The 25178-nt window shown below is 47.9% G+C and overlaps 1 protein-coding gene across 1 annotated transcript in view; it reads left to right on the forward strand.

Moving 5' to 3' along the window:
• ADAM10 (ADAM metallopeptidase domain 10) overlaps positions 1-23343 on the forward strand; it is a 158272-nt gene extending 134929 nt beyond the window's left edge. Inside the window, exons 8-16 of the mRNA XM_038750413.1 lie at positions 2355-2538; positions 6412-6575; positions 8234-8417; positions 11694-11844; positions 12435-12618; positions 13496-13604; positions 15598-15818; positions 21311-21437; positions 22605-23343. Of these exons, the coding sequence (XP_038606341.1) occupies positions 2355-2538; positions 6412-6575; positions 8234-8417; positions 11694-11844; positions 12435-12618; positions 13496-13604; positions 15598-15818; positions 21311-21437; positions 22605-22702 (1422 nt within the window). The 3' untranslated portion in view covers positions 22703-23343. The remainder of the gene's footprint in view (positions 1-2354; positions 2539-6411; positions 6576-8233; positions 8418-11693; positions 11845-12434; positions 12619-13495; positions 13605-15597; positions 15819-21310; positions 21438-22604) is intronic.
• The last annotated feature ends 1835 nt before the right edge of the window (positions 23344-25178 follow it).

Genomic DNA, 25178 nt, shown 5'->3' on the forward strand with positions numbered 1-25178 from the left:
TTTTTCAAAGTTGGAAATACGAGCAAACTCGCTGACTGGCAGCTTTTCCAACTTTATTATTATTATTAATAATAATAGTAATTATTATTATTATTATTATGGTATTTGTTAAGCGCTGACTATGTGCCAGGCACTGTACTAAGTGCTGGACTTTGCGTAATTCAGTGTTCCTGAAACAGGAGTCCCTTTAGCCTGGTTTTTTTGTTTGTTTTTGCCAGGGGAGGAGGGGGTGGGATTTGTTGTGGGGTTTTTTTATGGCATTTGTTAAGCACATACTATGTGGCAAACACTGTTCTAAGTGCTGGGGTAGGTACAGATTAATTAGGTCAGGCACAGTTCCCTGCCCCATATGGGGCTCACAGTCTAAGTAGGAGGGGGAACAGGAATTGAACCCCCGTTTTACAGTTGAGGAAACGGAGGCCCAGAGAAGTGAAGTGACCTGCTCAGGGTCCTATATCAGGTGAGTGGCAGAGCCAGGATTAGAACCCAGGTCTTCTGACTCCCCTGCCCACGCTCTTTCCACTGGGCCTGTTAGGCAGCGGGCATTAGGGTGGGACCCCTTTGGTTTGAGGAGTTTCCTGGGTTGTTTAGGAAAGATTAGCCACCTGCCCTGGGCCCGACTTGCTCCTAACCCCCACAGAGCCCTGAGGTAGAAGCCTGGTTTCCTTCCTTTCCCGGAAAGCTGTTTAATGACTTCTTGCCTGGGAACATCCCCTCCCTCAGTCCCACCCAGCTCCAGGTTTTTCTCCTGGGATCACAGCAACAGGATCGCAGCTACTTTTATTTTCAGACTAGGAATTGTTGAATGTATTTTTTTTTTTTGTCAAGCTACGTGCCAAACACTCCACCAGCACTTACTACTGTGCCGTGTATGTAGTAATCGTTTAGCAAATTCCAATGGGGAAATAAAAACAACAAAAAAGGAATAGATAAAAACTAAGCACTGGGCTAGATACAAGATAATCCGGTTGTACAACAGTCCCTGTCCGACAGAAGCAAGGAAAATTGGAGAGTTCTTTAACCCACCCTTTTTGAGGAAGATAGGCAAGAACATGGCCGTTATTAAAGAGGCCTTAATAAGAGGAGCTCTTTTAAAAGAATCCTTGTCTGATCCGTGCTATTTTGGGTGAAGTCTTTTAGCAATTACAATGTTTTGTATTTGTGGGGGGAAAAAAATGAAGCTTGGTACATCAAACGAGCTCTCCTCGGCAGTGTCGAGTGAAATATTTCTATGCCTCCTGAGGTCCTCTGTAATTGAGGTTGAGTCATTTGTCCATACTTAGCTCGGGATGTGGAAATTGCGTAAGCCTGCATCTCCAAACCATCTTAAAACGAAACCCACAGAGACTCTTGTAGAACTCTGTATATTGTGAGAACTGGGGTTGAGCCCAAACAGGCTTAGAACAAAAAATAATAATAATAATTGTGACATTGATTAAGTGCTTACTATGTGTCAGGCACTATACTAAGCACTGGGGTAGAAAGAAGCAAATGGGGTTGGACACAGTCCCTGTCCCACACGGGGCTCACCGTCTCAATCCCCATTTTACAGATGAAGGAACTGAGGCCCAGAAAAGTGAAGTGACTTGCCTGTGGTCACACAGCAAAGTGGTGGAGACAGGATTAGCACCTATGTCCCCCTCACTCTCGGTCCCCTGCTCTATTCGCTAGGCCATGCTGGCACCTCGTAAGTACCAACAGGGACCCGAAAAGAGCACGGGCTTTGGAGTCAGAGGTTGTGGGTTCTAATCCCGGCTCTGCCAATTGTCAGCTGTGTGACTTTGGGCAAGTCACTTAACTTCTCTGTGCCTCAGTTATCTCATCTGTAAAATGGGGATGAAGACTGTGAGCCCCCTGTGGGACAACCTGATCACCTTGTAACCTCCCCAGCGCTTAGAACAGTGCTTTGCACATAGTAAGCGCTTAATAAATACTATTTAAAAAAAAGTAATTGGCTTTTTTGATTTCCCCTTAAATGAACTGAATTAAGGGGAAATCAGAAAGCCAGTGGACAGTCTGAATATCGGGGGCGTCCAGCCTGGCCCCGCCCTGAGCGTTTCTCTAGGCTACTGACGTAGAAATTGCATTTCCCAGACAGTGGTCCTTTAGCTCAGCCTGGCGAAGCCAGCGGGGAACGATAGTACAGTGCTCTGTACACAGTAAGCGCTCAATAAATATGATTGATTGATTGATAGGGCCTTGGGCTGCGAGGGATTATTAGATGGCGTCCGATGAGCCGCATCTGGAGGTGGCAGACGCCCGGAAGTGTCCGGGAAGTGGCTGGGAGAAATCCAGCGTGCCGAGGGCAGTTTCCCCATGGATTCCATTCCAAGTGTCCTGTTGTCCCTTTGTAGATCAACACCACCAGCGACGAGAGGGACCCCACCAATCCCTTTCGTTTCCCCAACATCGGTGTGGAGAAGTTCCTGGAGCTGAACTCGGAGCAGAACCACGACGATTACTGCCTGGCCTATGTGTTTACGGACCGGGACTTCGACGACGGGGTCCTCGGATTGGCGTGGGTCGGTGCCCCCTCAGGTAGCCGGACTCTCTGGGGCTTTCTTTCGTTGGCGCGGGGCAAAAAATGCCGTCCGGGAACAGTACATCGAGGAGTCACGAGGGGCCCAACGTCCGGCCCAGTCGGCAGGAGGGAACAGGTTTGGCCCGCCCTTTTCTTCACGAGAAGGTTGGGAGGCACGTCGGATGGCAGGCCTGTGTGTAAATTGTATTTTCCTTTCTTCCCTTCCCCTCTTCCTCTCCTCCCTCCTCCCCACCGTCTCTTCCCCCTCACCCGCTTATACTCTGCCATTTCCCCCATCTGTAATTCAGTGTCTGTCTCCGAACTAAACTGTCAGCTCCTTGAGGGCAGGGATCATGTGTCCCAACTGTATTTATTCTATCATCCTCTCCACAAGCACGTAGCCCAGTACTCTGCACACAGTAAGTGCTCAATGAACACCGCCAATGGATTGACTCGGGGCTACCCTCCTTCGTTTTACACCTCGGGCCTCTGTTAATTTGCACGGCAGAGTGAATAGAGCATGAGTCTGGAAGTTAGAAGGTCATGGGTTCTAATGCCGACTCCGCCCCCGTCTGCTGTGTGACCTTGGGCATGTCACTTTACTTCTCTGTGCCTCAGTTACCTCAGCTGTAAAATGGGGATTGAGACTGTGAGCCTCACATGGAACAGGGACTGTGTCCAACCAGATTTGCTTGCGTCCATTCCAGCGTGCTTACAATGCTTGGCATGTAGAAAGCGCGTAACAAATACCGCAGTTGTTATTATTATTGTTAATAATAATAATCAAAATAGATCTGTTTAGCATATCATTATCTACTTCCTTTTTTTTTCTTTCAAAGTGCCAGCCACTGTACTAAATCCTGAGGTAAATGCAAGCTAATCAGTTTGGGCACAGTCCATGTCCCACATGGGGCTTTACAGTCTAAATCACCATTTTACAGATGAAGTCACTGAAGCACAGAGAAGTTAAGTGACTTGTCCAAAGTCACACAGCAGACAAGTGGTCACCTGTCTACTTGTTTTGTTTTGTTGTCTGTCTCCCCCTTCTAGACTGTGAGCCCTTTGTTGGGTAGGGACTGTCTCTATATGTTGCCGATTTGTACTTCCCAAGTGCTTAGTACAGTGCTCTGAACACATTAAGCGCTCAATAAATATGATTGAATGAATGAATGATGGAGCTGGGATTAGAACCCAGGTCCTTCTGACTTCTGGGCCCTTGCTCTATCCACTAGGCCATGCTGTTTGTACACAAAAGATCAAATTCCACATCTTTAGGGGGGTATATATTTACATTGCCATATGATGGATAACGTCTTTGTGTTTTAACAACCTTAAAAAATATGCTCATATTGTTCACTTTTATAGTGTAACACGCTACTTTGTTGAGTACCCCGTAGTTTAACACTCTTTCTTCAGAGAGCCTGTTCAGAGCATTTACCTGGGTGTAATAGTATGCAATTATGTGAAATTATTGTAAGCATGCGTCTTTCACTTCAGTGATTGACCCCAAAATTAAAAATACACACATGCACAAATGTTGCCTGGAGACATTCTTAGCTACCATTTCCTGATGCCTTAGGTTGGAATAATATTCTGGTTTATGTATAATTAAAAGAAATCAGGAAAGCTGTTTTTTTTTTTATTTTAAGGGTTGTGTATCTGTGTATTCTTGTTTTTTTAAACAATAAGATATTTAATGGTAATGGTAAGGACTGTACTTTCATAAGAATTGTTTTCTGCTTTTATGATATGGTTAACCAAGCTTTAAAGAACAATAGCCTTCTTTGACATGGTGGAATAAGTTGAACACATAATATAGTTATAGAGAAGGATTTTGAAACCATTTTATACCCTCAATTTTCCAAATAACATAATCAATTTGATTCTATTTTCATAGAGCCAAGTTGCAGAATTACATTTTGCCAGGCTAAGTTCACACTAAGGAAGATTGGTGTGAACCAAAACATTAAATTAGAATAAAGTTCAGGGGGCGGAAGAAGAGAAGCGAAGCTTGGGTTTTTTTGTTGGTTTGGGTGCATTTATTTATTTATTGTTGCCATGCTTTATGTCACTGTGGCCTGCTCTGGCAGATTGCATTACATTAAACATTTTTTTCTGTTTTATTGCCCCACCCTTTTGAAGTTCTCATTGAACGCTCTCTGCAATTTTTTTTTCTTGAAATTGTTGAACTATAAATTCAGAGCCAGAGCCAAAGGTCAGCTTTGGAGTCAGAGTGGTCTAGTGGCTTAGAGGACAGGTCCGGGAGCCAAGAAACCCAGGTTTTAATCCTAATTCCCACTCTGATCCTCACCCCACCCCCAGTACACTCGTGACCAAACCTTATGCTTTGCCCCTTCTCTTTTTAGAGGAGGAACAATTTATTTTAATATCTGTCACCCCATCTGGACTGTAAATCCTTGTAGGCCAGGAATGTGTCTACCAACTTCATTATCAATCAATCAACCTTATTCATTGAGTGCTTACTGTGTGCAGAACACTGTTCTAAGCATTTGGGACAGTATAATATTACGTAGCTGTATTGTTGTATTATGCCCTCCGATTGCATAGTACAATACTGTGCATATAGTAAACCCTCATGGATTCGATTAAAATGTTTTTCCCTCCTGTACTTGGAAGGATAGTTACTCCCATATTGCATGCTTCTTCTGCGCACAGAAAATGAGATGTTTAGCTGTCATCCTGATTTAGTGACACAAGCTTGTCAAAAAGCACTCAAACTAAAACATTTCTGTTGAGTTCAATTTGGCTAGAGCTGTCTGTTGTTCTCTTAAAGAAAAAAGATAAAGTTTGAGGGTGTTCCTTAGAATTCAGGGCAAAGTGGGTCTAGGATGGAGGGGGGATGAATGCAGAGAAGACTTAATCCATCTGTCAGTTGGTAAGCACTGTGTGCAGAGCACTCTACTAAGCGCTTGGGAGAGTACACGCTACCTGCCCACAAGTACCTTATCATCAATCGTATTTATTGAGCGCTTCCTGTGTGCAGAGCACTGTACTAAGCGCTTGGGAAGTACAAGTTGGCAACATATAGAGACAGTCCCTACCCAACAGTGGGCTCACAGTCTACTGAGACTGTGAGCCCTATGCAGGAGAAGAGACCGTGTCCAACCTAATTCACTCGTACTTACCCCAGCGCTTAGAACAGTGTTTGGCACGCAGTAACTGCTTAATAAATCCCATAAAAAAAGGAATTTACAGTCTAGAGGGGGAGGCGGGATTTAAAGTGAATTACAGCTGTGTACATATTGCTGTGGGGCTGTGGGTGATGATGATGATGACGGTATCTGTTAAGCAATTATTATGTGCCAGGCACTGTACTAAGTCCTGGGGTGGATACAAGCAAATTGAGTTTTGTCCCATGTGGGGCTCACAGTCTCAGTCCCCATTTTACAGATGAGGTAACCGAGGCACAGAGAAGCGAAGTGACGTGTCCGAGGTCACACAGCAGCGTGCATAAAGAGTGTAGCTGCCCCTCTAGGTTGTAAGCTCCCTGTGGGCAGTGAATACATCTGCCAGTTCTGTTTTGTTGTACTCTCCCAAGCACTTAGCACAGTGCTCCGCACACAGTAAGGGCTCAATAAATACCATTGATTGACTGACTGAGAAGAGGAGCAGGGGCAGGAAGACAGACAGGTTCTTTGGGTTCAGGTTTTATAATACAGCAAGCATCCGGGGGCTGGGAGAAGGGGGATTAAGGAATGTTGGCTGTGATCTTGTCGGCGGAAAAGATGAGTCGATGCCCTACGTAGCTTCCATTCAAAAAAAAGCCAACATCTGTCAACTTCATTTTCATTTCCGACCCGGACGGAGAGTCGCTTTCTTGGTTTCCGTTTTCGAGACGTTAATCCTTGTCACCTTTGCTTCTCAAACAGGGAGCTCCGGTGGAATCTGCGAGAAAAGCAAACTGTATTCAGACGGGAAAAAGAAGTCCCTGAATACCGGCATCATCACCGTTCAGAACTATGGCTCCCACGTCCCTCCAAAAGTCTCCCACATCACTTTTGCTCATGAAGTTGGACACAACTTTGGTTCACCTGTGAGTCCTTCTGCCTGTCACCATTTCTGTTGGGTGTAAAGGTCTCACACCAGTCGGTGTTATTTATTGATCACCTACTGTGGGCACTGTACTAAGCGCTCGGGAGAGTTCCCACTTCAGCATCCGTGACAAGGTTCCTTATAGGGCCAGGTTTGTGTGTTCTTACTCTGTTGTGCTCCCCTGGTGCTTAGTGTGCGCACACAGGAAGCGCTCAGTAAATACTATTGATTAGTTCATTAATTCTCCATGGGTCGTGCTAATCGGCACCGTCCAGGATATGTGTTTCTAGTAAGCTGACAGATTAGAAATAGAGGACAAATTTGGAAAAATAATAGGTAGTACTGCCTAAGGCTATAGGATTAAAATGAGTAATTATAGCTGTTGTCATTTGGGGGAAATACATTCCGTAGAGTTGCTTACATTTTACTTGTCCTGGTAGAATTGTTTTGGCTAGAGCTAGATTCAGGAAACCCAATTAAGCAGAAGTTTTATTTTTGTTGTTGTAGTTGTTTTTAAGAAATTGTCCAAGAAATAAATGCAGTATAAGGCAGAAATAAAGTACAGGAACCCCCCTTTGATATTATACTTGGATTTGGTAAAATTAGCAAATATTCTTTGGAAATCAATTTTCAGACTGACAAGTATTCCCTTGACTTGTGTAGCCTTTTTTAAAAAAAAAAAAAATAGAAAAGCTGTGAAGCTTGCAACTAAAAATAGAAACCAGGTTGAAGAGCAGTGTGGCCTAGTGGAACGACCTTGAACCTGGGAGTCAGAGGACCTGGGTTCAAGTCCCAGCTCTGCTCCCTGCCTGTTGTGTGACCGTGGCCAATTCACTTAACATCCCTGTGCCTCGGTTTCCTCAACTGTAAAATGGGGATTCAGTGCTTAGCTTCCCTCCTCCTTAGATTGTGAGCCCCATGAAGGGCAGGGACAGTGTCCAGCCTGATTAACTTGTATCTGCTAGACTGATAGTAAGGGCTTAACAAATTATTATCAAATATTATGATTATATTATTTTAATTATCACAATATATTTACAGTATAGTATACATCATCTTAATATACTTATTGTCGTAATTATTATTATATGAACAAATCATGGAAATGTCATCACACTGGCCTGGGATCCCAAGCAGGTGCGTGTGCGCGTGTGTGTTTGTGTGTGTGTGGCACACACGCACGCGCACACACACACATATACACACCTCGAGCAAGGTACTTAACTTCTCTGTGCCTCAGTTACCTCGTCTGCAAAATTGGGATCGAGAGTGTGAGCCCCACATGGGACAGGGACTGTGTCCAGTATGATTTGCTTATGTCCACCCCAGTGCTTAGTACAGTGCTTGGCACATAGTAAGTGTGCTTATGTCCACCCCAGTGCTTAGTACAGTGCTTGGCACATAGTAAGCGCTTAACAAATATTCTTATTATTACATGAGTGTACGTGGGTACCCATCTGTCTTTGCAGATTTTATGGTGGGGCTGGAACGGGCCTCGTTTAGTCCACTGGGACACATTCTAAACATTTTATCCTTAACGTGCTCTGAGAAAAGTCTCTCCAGTTGGCAGCGTTTCCAAAGGAACGTGGCTCTGAGGCGTTTCCGGGATCGAAGAGTTCTGTAGTTTGTGACACGTAACATAGGTGTTCTATCTTCCAGCACGATTCCGGAACGGAGTGCACTCCGGGTGAATCCAAGAATTTAGGGCAGAAGGAAAATGGCAATTACATCATGTACGCCCGAGCGACGTCCGGAGACAAGATGAACAATAACAAATTTTCTCTCTGTAGCATCCGCAATATCAGCCAGGTCCTTGAAAAGAAGAGAAACAACTGTTTCGTCGGTAGGTGTGATTGCACGAAGCTTGGAAGTAGATGGCTGATCTTTCCAGGCGGGGCAGGGCGGGACCGCACATGTATTTTGACCCACGAAGGAGCTGAGACAGGTGCCGGCTTCATTCGCCAGTGTATTTGCCGATTTCCATTTTCGTTTTTATGCCTCTTCTCTTGGTGTGTCTCGGCTACCAAATCACAGTCCCCTGCAGCCTGCGCCACAGTTCTTTGGCCGAGTTTAGACTTTAAGCTCCTTGAAGGTTAGGTTTCCGTCTACTGACTCTATTGCAGTGTCCCAAGCATTTAGTACAGTACTCCGCTCCCTGTAAGTGCTCAATAAATAACTACTATTCGGGGCTATCTAGGGTCGGTTCTGCTGCTAAAGGCCTACCAGGCAATTCTCTGGGGCACTTCTTTTCTCAGAGGTTTGTGGGCTGTCACTCCTCAGCCTGTGGCCCCAAAAGGTGGGTATCAGAGGAGGGAGAGTCTGTCCTTTACCCCTTTTAGCTGACATATCTGTGTCACCTTTCCTTTTTCTATTGTTTTATTTATTCGCCCTCCCCCATCACCCCCACAGCAGTCATCCCCATTCATATGTCTCCTTCCCTTAAACCTGTAAACTTCCATCTTCCTGCAGGGGTGGGACTGTCGGTCAGTTAGATGATTGTATTTACTGAGCGCTTACTGAGTGCAGAGCACTGTACTAAGCTCTTGGGAGAATACACCATACCAATAAAAGGATGCATTCCCAGCCCACAACTTGCCCAAGGTTATGTGGCATGCAAGCGATAGAGGGTGGAAGGGTAGCTCTCTTTTCCATTTCCCTGCCTCCCTCCTGTACTTCCTACTCTCCTGTCCACCCCGCCAGTCCCATCTGCACGCTCCCAACTTTCCCAGCATTCCCACTCGGGCATCTGAAAGCCTGCTGTCCGTGTAGGGGGATGGAGGTGCCCAGCAGGGTTCTAATCCCCCGCAACTCAGTTATTTTCCACCCCGTCAAGCCTGTCCCATCCCCCCTACATCCCACACATCTGCATTTGGAGTGGATGAGGGGGATGTGAAGACCGGACGTGGGTCTTCCCCGAGGGTTTGTGGTGTGTCCCTCCCCGGCTCCGCCCACAAGCACAGAAAGGCAGCATCCCACGGGATGCTCAGGCAGGAGAACGGAAGTCCGAACTCAGCCGGCCGAGTGGCTTCTTCCTTCAACCAACGATGAACAGCGGGTCTTCCGGGGGAGCCCGAGTTGGGGGGAACAACACTCTGCGTCGTTAGGGACAGAGGCGGTCCGCTTTGACCGAAAAGTGGACACGAGAGCCAGTTTTGAATGACACAACCAACTGCCCAAACTGGTGGGCTGGGGATAATTTATAACCAACCCCTTCTGGGATGAGTTCGTGTTATCTGGCCGAAAATACATTAAATTCAGTGGCCAGTGTCCAGGACTGGCTATTTTGTTCATATTCCCAAGGTCCTTTGGACACTCGACATCGGTTACTAACCATCCCCCCTACCGAGTCTTCTTTTAGAATGGTTTTGCAGCATTAAAATTGACAGACTGGCAAAAAAGCTCAGAGGGAGCCTTACCCAGCCTCACCTTACAGAAACTGGAGTAACTCTGGCCGCTTCTGAAAACTGTGCAATTCTGAAGGCCCAATTCTCAGGCCACCTTGCAGTTATCATTTTCCCCCTGCATAGTACGTGACCCGGAGCTAAAATCCCAGGGTTCACCCGGGATCTCTGCAGTGAGTCGTTCCATTGAGTGCTTTTTGTTCAAGATAGCAAACTTCACCCCAGAGCTAGTGAAGCAGAGAAGCACCGTGGCCTAATAGACCACGGGCCTGGGAATCAGGAGGATCTGGGTTTCTAATCCAGTCCCTTCATTTCTCTGGGCCTCAGTTACCTCATCGGTAAAAATGGCACCAGGAGACACCTAAGCCGAATCAGCTTTCAGTCGGCAGAGGTTGATTTCCCTATTCATTCATTCATTCATTCATTCAATTGTATTTATTGAGCGCTTACTGTGTGCAGAGCACTGTACTAAGCACTTGGGACGTACAAGTTGGCTACATATAGAGACGGTCCCTGCAGAATCATTCAGCGAGGCTTCCAAATCCACCGCACTTGGGGTGCTAACCATCACCCTGCAGTAGTCCAGGCGGAGTCGGGCCGTCCCACCAAAAGGTGGATTCGGGTCGGACTCCGAAGTGACGATCGGTGGCTCAGTCTTACTTATTGAGCGCTTACTGTGTGCAGAGCACTACTCGGCGCTTGGGAGAGTACAGTATAACAGGCTTGACACTAACCCAGTGTGATATTGTGAGCAGCTTCTCGTGGGTTTCAGTTAGTCCCGGCGGAAAACAGTGAACTGGTCAGGGGGGTCCTTCACTACAGCTGGGGGACGTGCTGGTTCTCTGTGCCGATGGCACCAAGTTGGGGTGAAGGAGGAAGCTGCTAGCAGTCACTTCGCTTCTGTGCCTCAGTTACCTTATCTGTAAAATGGGGATTAAAACGGTGAGCCCCATGTGGGACAGTGACTCTGTCCAATTTGATTAGCTTGTAAGATCGTCAGCTTGTCTCTAGACTGTAAACTCATCATGGGCAGGGAATATGTCTGTTTATTGTTATATGTAATAATAATAATAATTATGGCATTTGTGAAGCACTTACTATGTGCAGAGCACCGTTCTAAGCGCTGGGGAGGATGCAAGATGACCAGGTTGTCCCACGTGGGGCTCATAGTCTTAATCCCCATTTTACAGATGAGGTAACTGAGGCACAGAGAAGTTAAGTGACTTGCCTAAAGTCACACAGCTGACAATTGGCAGAGCCGGGATTAGGACCCATGACCCCTAACTCCCAAGCCCGTGCTCTTTCCACTGAGCCACGCTGCTTCTCAAGCACTCAAGCACACAGTAAGTGCTCAATAAATACAATTGACTGATATACCCCTGCTCATTCATTCATTCATTCAATCGTATTTATTGAGCGCTTACTGTGTGCAGAGCACTGTACTAAGCGCTTGGGAAGTACAAATTGGCAACATATAGAGGCGGTCCCTACCCAACAACGGGCTCAGAGTCTAGCTCATGGTACAGTGCCTAGCACATGGTAAGCGCTTAACAAATACTGCGATATTATTATTTGCAATCACCATGTACCAACTATGCGTGTGAACAACTTGTTTTCGCTTCTCGCCTAAATACAACTCTGGGATATTAATTCTGTTGTTTTTTTTGTTTTGTTCTTTGTTTTGTTTTGGGGGTCTTTTTGCACCGCCCCCGCCGCAGAATCCGGCCAACCAATTTGTGGCAATGGCATGGTGGAACCAGGGGAAGAGTGTGATTGTGGCTACAGCGATCAGTGTAAAGATGAGTGCTGCTTTGACGCCAACCAGGCTGAAGATAAAAAGTGCAAACTGAAGCCCGGTAAAGCCTGCAGGTAGTCCATGTTTTCGGATACTAAACGGAAACGGCCGGGAGCGTGTCTCCACAGGGCGATGGCACAGCCCGCTTCTCATCCTTAACCTCCGCGTCCAGGACGCGTTCTGGACCTTGGGGACGGCCCATTTGACCGAACCGATTGTGGCCATTTTGGCCCTGCCAGGCCATCCCCTAATTCTGCCCCCGACCCCGCCTTCTCATCCCCCAACTCTCTGTGCTCCTTCCTTTCCCTTGATATTGAACGAGCATGAGAAATCAGATAATAATAATAATACTGGTGTTTATTAAGCGCTTACTGTGTGCAAAGCACTGTTCTAAGCGCTGGGGAGGTTACAAGGTGATCAGGTTGTCCCACGGGGGGCTCACAGTCAATCCCCATTTAACAGATGAGGTAACTGTGGCCCAGAGGGGTTAAGTGACTTGCCCAAAGTCACACAGCTGGCAGTTGGTGGAGCCAGGATTTGAACTCATGACCTCTGATACCAAAGCCCGTGCTCTTTGCTGCTTCTCAGATGAAGCCCGTCTTCGAGGTGGGGAGGCTCTGTTCTCTCGAGGGCCCAAATCTCTGTGTGTCTGATCTGTTCCCAGCCCCAGCCAAGGCCCCTGCTGCACCGCAAGCTGTAATTTCAAGCCCAGCACCGCCAAGTGCCGGGAAGATTCCGACTGCGCGAGAGTCGGAGTCTGTAACGGAATCACCGCGCTCTGCCCGGCTTCGGATCCCAAACCCAACTTCACAGACTGTAATAGGCACACCCAAGTGTGCATTAATGGGGTAAGCTTTCCTTTTCCATCTCCTTTTTCACGCGATCTTTCACTTCAAGGTGTTCCGAAGAAAGGGCATGTCCCTAGCCCCCAGCGAGCTGGCATTAGAGATTTTCTTGGGCTCTCCGGGATGATGGGAATGTTTTCCTCTGACTTCATTCATTCTTTCAATCGTATTTATTGAGCGCTCTCTGTGTGCAGAGCACTGTACTAAGCGCTTGGGAAGTACATATAGAGACGGTCCCTACCCAACAGCGGGCTCACAGTCTAGAAGGGGGAGACAGACAGCAAAACAAAACATGTAGAAAGGTGTCAAAGTCGTCAGAACAAATAGAATTAAAGCTAGATGCACATCATTAACCAAATAAATAGAATAGTAAATATGTACAAGTATAATAGAGTAATAAATCTGTACAAAATATATACAAGTGCTGTGGGGAGGGAAAGGAGGTAGGGTGGGGGGAATGGGGAGGAGGAGAGGAAAAAGGGGCTCAGTCTGGGAATACATTAATATACTTAATCATAAGTATAATTTTTGTGGTACTCCTTAAGTGCTTACTATGTGCCAACCACTGTTCTAAGCTCTGGGGTAGAGACAAGTTAATCAGGTTGGACACGGTCCCTATCCCATGGGGAGTCTCAATCTCATTTTACAGGTGAGGTAACTGAGGCCCAGAGAAGCGAAGTGAATTGCCCAAGGTCAAACAGCAGACAAGGGGCAGAGCTTGGATTAGAACCCAGGTCCTTCTGAACCCCAAGCCCGGGCTCCAATCCATTAGGCCCTTCTCTCCACAGTCCGAGCGATGAACACTGGATTCCTCTCAGGGTCCATTGCAGGCTCTGCCGTCCCCACCGTTACCGCGTTGTGTCTGTTTGCCTTCCGATAGCAATGTGCCGGCTCCATCTGTGAGAAGTACGGCCTGGAGGAGTGCACGTGTGCCAGTTCGGAAGGCAAGGACGACAAGGAGCTCTGCCACGTCTGTTGTATGAGGAAAAGTAAGTGCGGCTCCGCTGCCCCGTCCTCCCTGCAGATGCCGAGGATGGAAGGAGAGCCACGTGTCGTTCGATTGTTGCCAGAACGGGGCGGCACAAGTTAATTAGGTCGGACGCTGTCCCCGTCCCACACGGGATCCCCGGGATTTCAGCTTTCTGAACTCAGACCACGCGGCACCGTGCGGGAGGGAAGCGGACGATTAACTTTGAGACGAATCGAACCTTTGGGAGTCTAAACCTCGAAATGTAATTTAGAATCTGCCCGGGAGCACCGTAGCTCCAGATTGGGAGCTAGTACCGCCGAACACCCAGCGGTTAATTACATGAACACTCTCCGCACGTTTTTCAAACCTGAATCTTCTCCCCGAAAACGGATTGTAACATTTTAGCTCTCAAGTCTCCTGGCTGAGTCAGTCAGTCATTCTATATTTACTGAGCGCTTACTGTGTGCCGAGCACTGTACTAAGTGCTTGGGAGAGTACAGCACAGCAATATAACAGACACACCCCCTGCCCACAGTGAGCTTACAGTCTAGAGGGCAGATAGCTTGAAATGGGGAGGGGGAGAGGTGACTCTGTTCTCCAGGACCGGCCTGGGGAATTGTAGGGGATTGGCCATAGTGAGAATTTATGTTGCAAGATGCCAGGTGTTACAGCATGGGAAAAGGCTTTTTTTGTTGTTTTTTCTTTTATTTAAGTGCTGTGTGTCAAGCACTTTTCTAAGCCCTGGGGTCGGTACAAGTTAATTAGGTCAGACCCAGTCCCTGTCCCACATGGGGCTCACAAGTAGAAGGGAGACCAGGTATTTAATCCCCATTTTACAGCTGAGGAAACTGAGGTCCAGAGAAGTGAAGTGACTTGCCAAACAGCAAGCAGTTGGCAGAACCGGGATTTAGAACTGTCTGCTGTGTGAGCTTGAGCAAGTCACTTCACTTCTCTGGGCCTGTTACCTCATCTGTAGACTTGGGGATTAAAACTGTGAGCCCTGTGTGGGACACAGACTGTGACCAGTCTTATATGTGTCCCAGCACTTAGTACAGTGTATGGCACATAATAAGTGCTTAACAAATACCGTTTTAAAAAAAATGGCATTTACTGAGCACTCACTTTGTGCCGAGCACTTAACTATTCATTCAACCGTATTTATTGAGCGCTTACTGTGTGCAGAGCACTGTACTAAGCGCTTGGGAAAGTACAAATCGGAAAGTGATAGAGACGGTCCCTACCCGACAACGGGCTCCTGTGGCACCCCTCACGGGCACCCCTGTGTGCCCTAGAAGGGGGGCACAGACGACAAAGCAGAACAAGTAGACAGGTGTCAAAATCTTCAGAATAGCATTATAGCTATATGCACCTCACGAACTAAACAGAGTAGTAAATATGTGCAAGTGAAATAGAGTAATAAAGTGCTTGGCAGTGTCCAGTACAACAGAGCCAGCAGACCCATCCCTGCCCTTCTAGACTATGAGCCCGTTGTTGGATAGGGACTGTCTCTGTTGCCGAATTGTACTTTCCAAGTGCTTAGTACAGTGCTCTGCACGCAGTAAGTGCTCAATAAATACGATTGATTGAGTGAATGAATGAATGAAGGGGCTTACAGTCTAGATGAGGAGACGGACATATAAAGAACATGTGCCGCAGTGCTGAGGGTAAGGCGACCGTCAAGTGCCCAAAAGGTACAAATCCAAGTGTGTAGGCATGGTGGAAGGGAGAGTCGGGGAAAGAGGGATGAATCGGGGAAGGCCTCTTGGAGGAGGTGTGATTTTAATAAGACGAATCCCTGAATAGGTGAACCAGAAGTATGTAGAAGGGTGGGGTTTGTCCAGCGTGTCCTGAAGTCTAGTGACGTGGCGGAGCCTGTTTGATCTGCGTTGCGGTTCCTTTTGTTATCAAGCGTCGCTGGGAACAGGCCTGGAGAGTGAATCTGGGTCTCTGCTATCCCCTCCCATTCCCCTTCGGCCTGCCCGTTTGGTTTATTCTTTCCCTCCCCCCTTCAGTGGAACCGTCCACCTGCGCAAGCACGGGATCACATCGGTGGAGCTCCCTGTTCAGCGGGCGAACCATCACGCTGCAGCCGGGCTCCCCCTGCAACGATTTCCGCGGCTACTGTGACGTGTTCATGCGATGCCGGCTGGTCGACGCCGACGGGCCCCTCGCCCGGCTGAAGAAAGCCATCTTTAACCCAGAGCTGTACGAAAACATCGCCGAGTGGATTGTGGTAAGTACCCTTCCCTCCGCAGTTCAGACCCCCGTGGTGTAGCGGGAGAGAGACCACGAGCCTGGGGGTCTAATCCCGGGTCCACCACCGGTGTGCTGGGTGGCCGAGGGCAAGTCACGTCACTTCTGGGCCTCAGTTATGTGATCTGTAAAATGGGGATGGAGGCTGTGAGCCCCATGTGAGAGAGGGACTGTGGCCAACCTGATTTGCCTCTGTCCATCCCAGCGCTTAGTACAGTGCCTGGAACATAGTAAGTGCTTAATAAATACCACCACTCCCACGACCTGATCACACTGTTCACCTAACTCTTGGCGTGGGGCGGGGGGGGGGGGGAACTACACCTGCTCACCTCCTTTTAATTTAATGATGGCATTTATTAAGGCGCTTACTATGTGCAAAGCACTGTTCTAAGCGCTGGGGGGGATACAAGGTGATCAGGTTGTCCCACAGGGGGCTCACAATCTTAATCCCCATTTTACAGATGAGGTAACTTAAGTGACTTGCCCAGAGTCACACAGCCTTTTGCCCAGATAAAGCTCATTTTTTCCCCAGAGAATTTTCCTCCGGAGGCTCAAAAGCGCAGGTGTTTTTCCATTCTCCATCTAGACTGTAAGCTCGTTGTGGGCAGGGATTGTGTCTGTTACATTGGACTCTCCCAAGTGCTTGGTACAGTGCTCTACACACAGTAAGCACTCAGTAAATGTAATTGATTAATTGATTTGGGGCTGCCGGTCACATCCCTTCGTCTGCCAGTCCTCTGGTCTTGGGGGGCCGGGGGGAGTGGGGTGTCATGGAGGAGGGGGGGATATGGGGGGATTAGTGCAGCCATGCCCTTGTGGGGCAGGGGTGGATTGCTTTGGCTCCGCAAAGATGGGCCCGAGGCCTCTCAGTGCTGGATTTCCAGTTCTGAAAGGGCAGGTGGTACAGGGGCCCAAGGACATCTGCCGTTACCCTATTTCACTTTTTTTTTAATGGTATTTGTTAAGTGATTACTATGCGTCAAGCACTGTTCTAAGTGCTGCGGAAGATACAGGCGAATCGGGTTAGACACAGCCCTTGTCCCACACAGGGCTCACAGTCTAAGTAGGAGAGAGAATAGGTATTTTCAATCGTATTTATTGAGCGCTTACTGTGTGCAGGGTACTGTACTAGGCATGAATGAAATACAATTGAATAGGTATTTAATCCCGATTATGCAGATGAGAAAACTGAGGCACAGAGGAAGGGAAGCGACTTCCCCAAGGCCACACAGCAGGCAGGTGGCACAAGCCTAATCGCAGGGCCCATGCCCTTTTCACCAAGGCCATGCTGCTTCTCCTCTTGGGTAGAGAAGCAGCGTGGCTCAGTGGAAAGAGCCCGGGCTTTGGAGTCAGAGGTCATGGGTTCGAATGCCAGCTCCACCACAAGTCTGCTGTGTGACCTTAGGCAAGTCATTTAACTTCTCTGAGCCTGTTACCTCATCTGTAAAAATGGGGATTAAGACTGTGAGCCCCACGTGGGACAACTTGATCACATTGTATCCCCCCCCAGCGCTTCGAACAGTGCTTTGCACATAGTAAGCGCTTAACAAATGCCATCATTATTATTACTATTATTATTAGGTGCACTGTAGTAGTAATTGTATTTACTGAGCGCTTCCTGTGTGCAGAATCGCTGCATTGGAGATCTGCCCAGAGCAGGTTGCAGAGCAGGCTAAGGTTCTCCTCCTCAAGCAGGTGGGCCTCAGCCTTCAGAGGGAGGGAAGGAGGGAGGGAGGGAGAGTCTTTCTTAGCCCCCCTCAGGTGGCTTATCAAGAAGCCAGGATTCCTGTTCTCCGAGCGGAGAGTCTCACTCCCTGCTAATTAGTGAAAGAAACCTCCAGCGTCCCCCTGGGGTTGCGTCTTACTTAAGTGCCAACAGAAAGGCTAAAGAAAGACTATGGGATGGAAGTGTGTTTTTCCTGGCGATGCAGAAAAGATTAGGAGGCTTGATTGATGCTCGATGGGCTGTGTCAGTGGAGCCCCATTTAGGGATGCAGGTAATTAAGCACTAAGTGAAATTGTTTCCCGTTGTTTGGACGATAAACAAGCCAAGACAGGCAGGAAATTAAGCAAAAGGGCAAAACCGGCTGCTGAAGAAGGGGACCGATGGCAAAAATGATGGCCTCATCTAGCCGTGGGTAACCCCCCCGGTCTCAGGGACGGAGAGGACGCGGCAGAATCTGTTGTGGGCAGGGAACGTGTCTGTTGGATTGCCCTCTTCCAAGCACTCAGTGAAGTGCTCTGCACACAGCGCTCAATGAATGCCATTGATTGATTGACATGCAATCAATGTGACCTTGGGCAAGTCATTTAACGCCACTGTGCCTCAGTTCCTTCATCTGTAAAATGGGGATTAAGACTCTGAGCTCCATGTGGGACAGGGATGGTGTCCAACTCAATTATCTTATATCATCATCATCATCAATCGTATTTATTGAGCGCTTACTATGTGCAGAGCACTGTACTAAGCGCTTGGGAAGTACAAATTGGCAAAATATAGAGACATTCCCTACCCAACAGTGGGCTCACAGTCTAAAAGGGGGAGACAGAGAACAAAACCAAACATACTAACAAAATAAAATAAATAGAATAGATATGTACAAATAAAATAAATAAATAAATAGAGTAAAAAAATATGTACAAACATATATACATATATACAGGTGCTGTGGGGAAGGGAAGGAGGTAAGATGGGGGGATGGAGAGGGGGACGAGGGGGAGAGGAAGGAAGGGATTATCTTATTTTATATGTACTCCAGCGCTTAGAATATTGCCTGGAACATAGTATGCACTTATCAAATACCATTTAAAACAAACGAACATCAACAGTTCCCTGTTCCCTGGAAGGAGCGCTGTATTTTGTAACTCAGGAGAACAGGTAAGGCTTTTGGCTTTGCCGATTGTGGGACGCAGTGGAGAGCAAGCCAGTTCCTGCTGGATTCCGTGATTGGCGGCCCTATCGTCAACTTCATACTCTCATCTTAGAGGGCAATTTGCAGTGGCCACCGTCCTTTAAAACCTTTCACGCAGATGTCATCAAACTTTATGGAACGCCAAAAAAAGGCAAAAACATTTCAGCCAGTGCCTCAGAAGGAGAAGATGTCCAATCTGGGCTTTGCCAGGGAAGGCAGCGGGAAATGCAGAGGGCTTCGGGTAGGCCGGGCTTTGGGCCATTCGGAGGATGGGGAAGCCCTTCTCAAAATGTGTCTGGCCGCTGATGAACTGCTGATTTAGAAGTATGTCACTGGAAGACATACTTCCTTTTGGAAGACATACATCCTTTTAGACTGTGAGCCCACTGTTGGGTAGGGACTGTCTCTATATGTTGCCAACTTGTACTTCCCAAGCGCTTAGTACAGTGCTCTGCACACAGTAAGCGCTCAATAAATATGATTGATTAATTGATTGAAGACAGAAGTATGTCATTTATGGTACAGAAGAAATCAATTTTTCCAACCTAAGTCTGCACATCCTTTGCTGGGAGATCTCCATCTTCCGTTCTCAATCCCAGGAAATAAATCATCCCGTTGTGTACCAGGTTCCGGGTACTATCCCCGACTCCACCCTCCCCCACCCCCACCCTGGAGCTCTGTTAGGCCCGAATAAGATGGGTCTTAGCCGGGGAAAGTGGGGTAACCACTGGGGCCCCTCGAACCACCAGCTCTTGTGGGCAGCGTGGCAATCAGGAGACCCCAGTTCTAATCTCAGCTCTGCAGGTGTCTTGCTGGATGACCTTGGATAAGTCATTTAATCTCCGGGCCCAAGTTTCCTTCCTTGGTGGGGGTGTCTGCTGTTGAAGCAGCTGTGGGGAAGCAAAAGCTGTTAATAATAATAATGGCATTTATAAAGCACTTACTATGTGCAAAGCACTGTTCTAAGCGCTGGGGAGGTTACAAAGCAGGTTGTCCCATGGGGGCTCACAGTCTTAATCCCCATTTTACAGATGAGGTCACTGAAGCCCGGAGAAGTGAAGTGACTTGCCCAAAGTCACACAGCTGACAAATGGCGGAGCCGGGATTTGAACCCATGATCTCTGACTCCAAAGCCTGGGCTTTTTCCACTGAGCCACGCTGCTCATGTTGATGTTGCAGTCCACACTGGGGTCTCTTCCTAATGTCACTGACACGGACACTTCCTAAAGGCAATCAATCAATCAATCAATCGTATTTATTGAGCGCTTACTGTGTGCAGAGCACTGTACTAAGCGCTTGGGAAGTACAAGATGGCAACATATAGAGACAGTCCCTACCCAACAGTGGGCTCACAGTCGGAGAGAAGGCTCTGTTGGGCAGAGAAGCAGGTGAGCTCATGGGTAGAGTACAGCCCTGGGAGTCAGAGGACCTGAGTTCTAATCCCGGCTCCGCCACTTGTCTGGCTGAGTGACCGTGGGCAAGTCTCTTAACTTCTCTGGACCTCCATTACCTCCTCTGAAAAGTGGGGGTGAAGACCGTGAGCCCCACATGGGACAGGGACTGTGTCCAACCGTGTATCACCCCCAGCGCTTAGAGAAGCAGTGTGGCTCAGTGGAGAGAGCCCGGACTTTGGAGTCAGAGGTCATGGGTTCAAATCCTGGCTCCACCACTTGTCAGCTGTGTGACTTTGGGCAAGTCACTTCACTCCTCTGGGCCTCAGTTACCTCATCTGTAAAATGGGGATTAAGACTGTGAGCCCCACGTGGGACAACCTGATCACCTTGTATTCCCCCCCCAGCGCATAGTAAGTGCTTAATAAATACCATCATTATTATTATTATTACGGTGCCTGGCACAAAATAAGCGCTAAACACATGCTATTAATAATTTTTTTTGAAAAAGCACCCTGCCTCTCTGCAGCAAGGAGAAGCAGGAAACTTTAGGTCCAATCCTAGGTTCTAAATATATCAGGGTATGGGATGGGTGTGCGGCTGGGGGTTCAAAAGAGAACCGGCTCAGGACGGGTCGAAGAGCTGAGAGGAAAGACCCCGGGTGGCCTCCGGGACTGGACTTAATAATTACGGTATTTGTTAAGGGCTTACTTGGTGCCAGGCACTGTACTAAGCGCTGATTGACGAGGAGGAGCTTGAGGAGGAGCTTGAAGGAGGCATTGGAGCAGGCGTGGAGTTCACACTTGGTCGCCCTTCTCTGCATCCATGGGGCTTTGAAGATACACGCGAGATTTCATTTCCCTGAATTCACCAGGCTCCCGGATGCACCTCTTTCCGATCGGTCGCTATCCAGTTACGCCGTAGCCCAGCCGCTTATCCCGCGAACGATTTCGCGAGTCCCCAGCGCTCAGAATTTTCAAAAAGCAAAGAACCGAAGGTTCGCCGTAAGCCGTTCGGCTGTCCAAGGGGACGTGGACCTCAGGAAGCCGACTCCCTCCGTCAGGTGTTGGCAGGATACAGCTTTGAAGTCCCGGACGTGGACCAAGGGGGATTTAGCGTCAGTCCTCAGCTGTCGGGGATTGTGTGGTAACGGCATCTTGTGCTTGCAGGCTCACTGGTGGGCGGTGTTGCTAATGGGAATCGCTCTGATCATGCTAATGGCTGGATTTATCAAGATCTGCAGTGTTCACACACCAAGCAGCAATCCAAAGTTGCCTCCTCCTAAACCACTACCAGGTAAGAGAGAAAGGATTGAGGTGGGAGGGAACCGCCAGCGGCCAGATTGCGAACTCTGTGCTGAGTTTCTCGTTCTCTTCAGGAGGGGCTTTTTCCACACTCCCTGTCTACAGCATCATCGGGGGGATTAGGGGGTGATGATGCCCGTTGGGTTCCATGGCACCGAGTGATCGAGACAGGGCGAGAGCGGCGGCTCAGAATTGCCGTCAGTTTGGGGGATGTGGGAGAGGCACTTTGAGGAAACACAGCTCCCAAGAGCTCCGGGGACCTGGTGCGTCCAAGAACCGTGTAGGCGACATGACCCGGTGGAGGAAGCCCGGGCCTGGGCGTCCGAAGGACCTGGGTTCTAATCCCAGCTCCACCACTTGTCTGCTGTGTGACCTTCGGCCAGTCACTTCACTTCTGTGGGCCCCGGTGACCTGATCTTTAAGTTGGAGATTGAGACTGTGAGCCCCATGTGGGACAAGGGACTGTGTCCAACCCCATTAGCACTTTGAGCGGTGCTTGACACATTGTAAGCGCTTAACAAATTCCATTATCGTTATATGGAAATTGCAGCCGGAAGCCACCTCTTTTCCAACTATCGCTCTCGCCAACCGCCACGTCCTCACGTCGCGCGCTCTCCCGCCTCGGCCTTTCCGGTAGTTCTGGGGTGGCACGGTCCACCGGAGGTCCGACCGGACCCCGCAAGCATCTCTTTCAGCAGGGTCCGAGCTTTCCAACAGGCGAGGGCTCCAGGACGGGAGGCCTTCCCAGACTGAGCCCCTTCCCTCCTCTCCCCCTCATCCCCCTCTCCATCCCCCCCATCTTACCTCCTTCCCTTCCCCATTGCACCTGTATATATGTATATATGTTTGTACATATTTATTACTCTATTTATTTTACTTGTACATATCTAGTCTATTTTATTTTGTTAGCATGTTTGGTTTTGTTCTCTGTCTCCCCCTTTTAGACTGTGAGCCCACTGTTGGGCAGGGACTGTCTCTATATGTTGCCAATTTGCACTACCCAAGTGCTTAGTACAGTGCTCTGCACACAGTAAGCGCTCAATAAATACGATTGATGAGGAGGAGGAGGAGGAGGGGTGGGCCGGGCGCCCACCCGCCCGCTTCGGGCCTGGGGAAGCGGGCCCGGCTCGCTCACCGGGTCTTGGTTCTGTCCCCTCAGGCACTTTAAAGAGGAGGAGACCGCCCCAGCAGACGCAGCCGCCGCCGCCACGCCAGAGGCCCCGGGAGAGTTACCAGATGGGGCACATGAGGCGCTAACCGCAGCCCTCTCGCCTTGGTTCTTCTTAGTGCCTACGACGGGAAAACTTCACTCCAAAGAAAACCCTACAGTCATCGTCCCCAGCCCAAACGCGCAAAAGGAGAGGAGGAGACTGAATCCCGGCCGCCCGATGCCACGCCGCCGCCGCCGCCCCCAGCCCCGACCGGGGGCGTTCCCTTTTGACCGGCTGCAAGCCACAGCCCAAACTTAAAAAGAAACCGTGCTTTTCCTTGTCGTCGCCGTTCCTCGCGGACAGATGTTTTTAACCAGATGGCACAAAGTCTTAAAAAGTTCGATCGTCTCCCCCTCTTCTCCGTGGCCGCGTTTCCTTCACGTGCAGGCGAGCCCGGCTGCAGTCAGACTCTCGTTCACAAATTTGAAAGCGTATATATATATATTTTTCAACTGCCAACCCAGGCTAGGAAGCTGGACCCCGGCCCCCCCTCAACTTCGACATTGGAGACGTTACTGGCCAATGTACATACCTTGTTATATGCAGACCTGTATTTCTTACGTAACACCCGTACTTCTGTGTGCAATCGTAAACAGAGAATTGCAATATGGATGTTTCTTTGTATTATACAGTTTTTTCCGCTATTAATGAAACAAATTACTGTTTAATTGACATACTCAGGATAACGGGGGGCGGGGGGGGGGGGGGGGGGGGGCAGGGGCATGGATTATGGTCCAGGATTCCGTGACATAGCAGTTGGAACTGCTATGGTCCGTGACAGCAGTTTGAAATGAGAATTTTAACTTTTTAATTTTAATTTTTTGTTTGGTTTTTTTTTCTGGGTGGTGGTCAGGGTTGGTTTAAGTAGTCATTCTCGCTCCGGGTTTCCACCGAGGGGGGGATAGGCCCCCAGGGACCCAGAGTTGACCCAAAAGCAATGTTATGCCACCGTGGGGGTCCTTCGATTGGTCCCGGATTGTCCGATCTCCGCCGGCTGGATGCTTCCATTTGGAGCGAGCGATTCAGGTGCTCCAGAGTAACTGGGTGAAATTGAATTGAATTGCCGGCGGAATGGGTCGAGTGCAGATTGCCCGGTGGATGAGTTTCAGCCAACAAATTTTCCTGGCTTGATTTTTTTCTTCTTCTTTCCCCCGCACCTTTGCTTTTTCCATGTGCTTCCACATATGGAATTAGGTTTCCAGTTTTGTTTGGGGTGGAAAGGTTAAAACGCTGGGGTTTTATTATTTTTCTTTAGCAAATATTTGGATAACTTCTTCAGCCTGATGTTGTTGATCGCAGTTAACCGCTAAAAACTACAGAGGTCTGCTCAGCGAGTAGGTGAAAGGAATAGCGCTAGTTCTACCGACTCTCTTCCCGGAGCGTTTTAACAGCAGTGAAGTTGGAACAGCACAATGTCCCATTCCAAATTTTCTCTTTTTTTTTTTTTCTTTTTAATGCAGCTGTAAATAATTGGCATTTTAGAAAAGAAAGCAAAAGCATTTAATGTATTTACAGGCTTTACTGCTATGCAGGAAATGGAAGGGGCATTACACATAAAACATTCAAGCTTGTGACATATTTATTGCTTCTGTTTTCCGCCAGCATCGAGCTAACATGAAGTAAACAGCTAGCATTTTCCCAGCTTCGCTTAGGAGAAAATGTATTCAAGAGTTGGAACGGCTTCCGTCTTTGTGGTCCCTTTCCTTTGTTTTTTCTTTTTTCTTTTGTTTTCTTTTTTTCTTAAGAGTATAAGGTTTACACAATCATTCTCATAATGTGACGCAAGCCAGCAAGGCCAAAAATGCTCCAGAGAATATTGGAAGTCTCTTCCTTGTAAACTTGTACAGTACGCGTGGTGACTTTTTCAAAATCAGCCTTTTGTACATGGTTTAGAGACAAAATTTTGTACATGAGACCCCCGATCCACTAGCTAGGCGATAAATAATTCTAAAAACGATCGTTCAAGTAGGTAGACATGTTAAGTAGTGGCTTTTAAAAATCATTTCAAGACATTTCGTTTTCAGACTGTGCAAAGGTTGAAAGTGGATTTGCATTTCCAAAATGGTGATTTTTCTTCCACAAGGGTTCTTAGTAACTTCTTGAGTGTGGTGGACTTTGGGACATGTTGATTTTCTTTTTAATTTTTTTTTTTTTTTTTTTTTTTGCTTGTAATGTTATCCTGTGGTAGGGTTTGGGTAAATTGAGCCGACCCTTTTTACTCTGAGTCTAAGTTAAGTGTTTTCTGAGAAGAGATATGTGCACTGAACTCTCCGCTGCAAGTCCAAGATGTGGTAAAACAGAAAGATCAAGAGGACTGAAATCTAATACTACTGTCGGTTTTATGTCCACTGTGTTTTATACAGTATCTTTTTTTGTTCACTTTGGAGATTTTTACTAAAATTGCAAAAAATAAAGTATTGTGCAAAGATATGTAAGGATTTTTGAAACTTGAAATGCATTAATAAATAGATCTGATGAAATCAGCCGGGAGGCCACGTGCTTCTTTCTCTCGGAAAGCTTCC

Source organism: Tachyglossus aculeatus, chromosome 8 (assembly GCF_015852505.1).
Source record: "Tachyglossus aculeatus isolate mTacAcu1 chromosome 8, mTacAcu1.pri, whole genome shotgun sequence".
Classification (NCBI taxonomy): Eukaryota; Metazoa; Chordata; class Mammalia; order Monotremata; family Tachyglossidae; genus Tachyglossus; species Tachyglossus aculeatus.